We start from the raw sequence: 4,201 nt of genomic DNA, 5'->3' as shown, positions 1-4,201 counted from the left end.
CCCCGCCCAACCGGACACCATGTCATCCCATGAAAGGTGAGAACACTGAACACCTGGCACAGAGGCAGCAGTGGGAAAGCCCTGAGCTGGCAGTCAGAGCCCTCTGCACAGCTCTGTGACCTCTGTGGGCTTCAGCCTCCCACCTCTGCAGCCAGGAGCACAGCTGGACTGTCTCCGAAGACCCTTGCAGCCCTGAAAAAGGAGAGGCCGGATTCAGCCTCCAGTGATGTCATAACCGGCCCCATGTGGCCGGGAGGTGAGACAGCTGTGGTGTAGGTGTAGTCCTCTGAGTATAGGCTGTGTGCCCTTGGGTAAGTTGCTTAACCTCTCTGCAATTGGCACCATCACTCCAGACCTTGCAGGTTCACTGAGTCTGTGCAAATGCTGTGGCGGTGACTCGTTCCATGGGGCTTGTTGGAGAACATCCCTACGCCCTCTGGCACTGGATAAGCAAGGTTCCTATCCACCTCTGCCCTCACCATGAGCTTGCTTGCAAACCAGGGAGCCTTTCTCCAGGAGCTTGTTGGGAGCTCAAGGATTCTCTGTGCACAAATGTCCGTGTGGAGAGAGCGATCATAAAGGACACCGTTCGGGAAGCCCGAGCTAGGAGCCAGGCCACTATCTGGCTTATTCCCCCTCATTGAAATTAATCTTTTTTATCGAAAGGAGGAAATGAAATCTCAGAGAGTATCAGTGACTTGCCAGGTCAGGAAGTGGCATGCTGGCTGTGAACCCGAGTGCCTGACACCAACACCCACGCACGCAGAACGGGCCGGCTCCCGAAATGCCCCCTTCACACAGGGCACCTGTGGGCAATCTTGCTCCTGACTTCTGAGCCACGTGTCTCCTCTTTCTCTCCGAGTGCCCATCAACTAGGAATTCCCTCCCCAGACCGCCAGGGGGCGCAACACCTGAACTATATTACCTGTTCCCTCAGCACACACTTCTTGCTAATAAACAGCACCAGGCCCTCCGCACTGCAGCACCACCATCACTCTGCAGAGGAACACATGAAGTCCTTCTTCTGAAAGCAAGTCTCAGGGAAACAGCTGGGAAATTCCCACCAAATTCAAATCACTATCGGGGTGTCAAGTAGCCACGGGCTGCATTTGAGGGAAGGGAAGATGTCAGCCTGATCTAGGGAGGACCTTGCGAAGATTCAGAGCCAAGGCCCTGCAGGGAGCTGTCACGGGTGGCGAGTGTCCTGTCAGTAGCCCTGGGCAAGCCAAGACTGATGTTCCCTGTGGGGAGGCAGGGGGCAGAGCTGCTCCGGGCGTGTGTGGTCCGCACAGTGGGGCATCTGTGAAGCGTTCCCAGGACTCGGGCACACCTTCCATGTAAGTGCAGCATATGAAAGCGTCCAGCTTTCAGAATTGCTCCTCCACGTATGAGGGTGATTTGACGTGTTGAAGGGAAAAATGGGTGTCACATATAGTGTCCTTTTACATTTTATCTTAGCGATTCTTTTTACTGACCAGGGTTAAAACTGTGGCCGAAAATACAAATAGGTCTTTCCAGGGTGTTTTAGACGCCAGTCCCGTGTAGAAGTCAAACAAGAGGGGTGTGGGATTCCATCCCCTCTGGGTACTTTTCCAGGCTCTCATCACCGAGGACTGAGTTTGGCAGGGGCCCCCAGAGAAGGAAAATGAGAAATGGACAACGTTCTCTGCAATCCATACTCGTAAGGGGAATAGAGGGAGTGTGTCCTCTGTGTGTCCAGTGCCCTATGTCATCTGGCGAGGCTTTCATTTGGAGCTGAGAAACTGAAGCTCAACTTAACCTAAGGGGCTAAGACGCTCCGTGTGCGTGTGTTTTGGGGGGTGGGGGGGTACTCTTTGGTCCAGAGCCGAGGTCTCTGCACGTCCAGTCCAGTTCCCCACGCCAGCCCTGATGGGCACGGCGTCTCTTTGTTCAAGACAGACAAAGGAAGACAGAGCCAGAATAAAGTCAACAACTTTTATTACAACTCACATATATCACAGGAAAAGAAATGTAGCGTCAGGTCCGCTTGTATGAAAAACGGTAAAATGCAGGTTTGTCCTGGTTGCTCTGTTGACACCCGGGGCAGGCTCTCCGCGACATCAGGCACAGCAGCTGCACTTGTCCGAGGCCCCTTTGCAGACGCAGCCCTGGGCACACTTGGCGCAGCCCACGGGGCAGCAGGAGCAGCAGCCTGGGGAGGCAAGGGCAGCGTGCAGTCGGACCACGCGTTGTCCGCAACCACCCTTCCCAACAGCAGGCCTGGCCCCAGCCGCCCTCAGGCCCAGACCCTGAGTTTACGATGGTGTCCTCTGTCCTGAGATAATTGCTCTCAGGCACTAGGTTCAGGTTGCCTGCCCCATCTGTGCCCGGGACAGGGCACAGCGCCTTGGAGAGACACTGAGCAGGGCCTCTGGGGACAAGACAAAGCCAGCCCCCAGCACCACCAGTGATGTGAGCCACGTCCTCAGGATCAAAGTGGAGGCAAACCCCTCACAGAGCAGCTCCCGCTCGGGATAGGGAGGCTCTGGGCTGCTTCGACAGGAAGGGGCTGCACCAGGTCCGAGAAGCCACACAGGGTCACTCGTTCATATCCCTACAGTGCTTCAGTGCCTGGGAGGATTCAGAAGCGTGACTCAGGAGGGAGGAGGACTAGTTCTAGTGACAGGTCTGAGGTTGTTTGTTGGTGACCCGTCTGGGCCTCAGTCTCCCTGTTCTCTAGTGCGCGCCTGGGTCTCGGTCATGTCGAAGGCGATTCCAGCTCTGACTGGGAATCCCTTCCTGGTGAGGGGGGTGCCGGGAAGTTTGGTCACTGTCCTGCTCCTGCCTGCTGAGCTCTGGGCTCCCTCCTCGCACTCAGCCCACACCCCGCATTGCCAGAGAAGGCCCCGCACACTCACTCTTCTTGCAGGAGGTGCATCTGCAGGCCTTGCAGGTGCAGGAGCCAGCGCAGCTGCAGGAGCCGCCTGCCAGGAAGGGAAAGGCCAGCAGTGAGCAGGGAGAGGGATGCAGGAGCTACAGCAGACGGTCAGCAATGCCTCCCTGAGCCCTCCTCCTCCGTCAGGACGCGGCCCTGGGAGCTCGTGTCCACTCAGGCGGATAGAGAAGCCCCAGCTCGTGTCTTCTGGTCCGAGGAGAGTAGGTCCCCTCCTGATGGGACTCCACAGGGAAGGTCCCAGGCTCCAGACCCAGCCCAGGCTGACTGGGGCCGGGGGCCAGGGCCCATGGCGTGAACCCCAAAGAGGCAGTGTCCCCTCCTCCCATCAAGTCCTGGCAGCTCCGAGGCCTCCTCCAAACCCTGGGTCTAGCAATTCCGTGACCTGCTGGGTGACCTCAACAAAGTCAGTCTTGAGCCTCTGTACCCCCCATTCAAAAATAGAGGCTGGAACTCTCTGGCGATCTAGTGGTTAGGGGACAGCGCTCTCACTTCCTAGTGTCTGGGTTCCGTCCCCGGTCAGGGAACTAAGCTCCCACAAGCTGAGTGGTACAGCCAAAAAACAAAAAACAAAAAATAGATTAAAAAAATGCTGTCGCTGCCCTGGCTGGGAAGAAAGCACTGGGTGAACCGTGGCCGTCCACTTGTGCTCAAATTGAAACTTCTTCCTCATCTAACCCCAGGGACACTGTGTCCTGGGCTGAGAAGCGGGCATCCAAGGCCCAGAGCCAGGGGTTCCTTACCAGTGGGGCAGGAGCAGTTGGGGTCCATTTGGAGCCAAGGCGAGGCCGGGGGTAGAAAGCAAGCGGCCAAGAGGCCCGTGAGCTGGTGGGAGGCGTGTCGAGCCTAGGAGCCTGCTTGCAGTGTTTGTACCCAGAGGAGGCGGCCCGGGCGCAGAGGTCCCACCCCCTCCTTGCACCCGCCCCGCGGATCTGCGCCCGCCCCGCCCGCAGCGCCGGGGGCCCGGCCGTGAGCAACCCCTGGGGCCGAGACAGGATTCTCCCAGTGTACGTGGGTCCGCTCTGCGCACGGAGAGCCGTATTTGGTGCCTGCTCGCCGGTAGGGACTGTTTGCCAGGAGGTGCGCGGTGTCCTAGCCTCCCTGTCCGCCCCTCCCGATTTTCCCGAGGGCGGCAGCCACCTTGTTCCGGGATTTTCCAGCAAGCCAGCCTCTGTATCCTCGCTGTCTTCCCCACCACCGGCCCCCGCGCTGTTGTCTTCAGGTTCCCCCTTTCCGGAGCCCGTGTGCAACCCTAGTCTCGCGCTCCCGTCCCAGGCATGGCTGGAT

The 4,201-nt window shown here is 58.3% G+C and overlaps 1 protein-coding gene across 1 annotated transcript; it reads right to left on the bottom strand.

Annotated features, from left to right (window-relative positions):
* Nucleotides 1-2,081: 2,081 nt before the first annotated feature.
* Nucleotides 2,082-3,685, bottom strand: LOC307066247 (metallothionein-1E; the record flags this gene model as incomplete). Its single annotated transcript, XM_079723355.1, has 3 exons — nucleotides 2,082-2,173; nucleotides 2,880-2,945; nucleotides 3,658-3,685. 3 exons carry the CDS (start codon nucleotides 3,683-3,685, stop codon nucleotides 2,082-2,084), a joined length of 186 nt encoding a protein of 61 aa, XP_079579481.1.
* Between the last annotated feature and the right edge of the window lie 516 nt (nucleotides 3,686-4,201).

This window comes from Hyperoodon ampullatus (assembly GCF_949752795.1).
Source record: "Hyperoodon ampullatus genome assembly, chromosome: 18".
In the NCBI taxonomy this organism is placed as follows: domain Eukaryota; kingdom Metazoa; phylum Chordata; class Mammalia; order Artiodactyla; family Ziphiidae; genus Hyperoodon; species Hyperoodon ampullatus.
The sequence above is the reverse complement of the archived record's forward strand: the minus strand, read 5'-3'. Positions and strand labels throughout refer to the sequence as shown.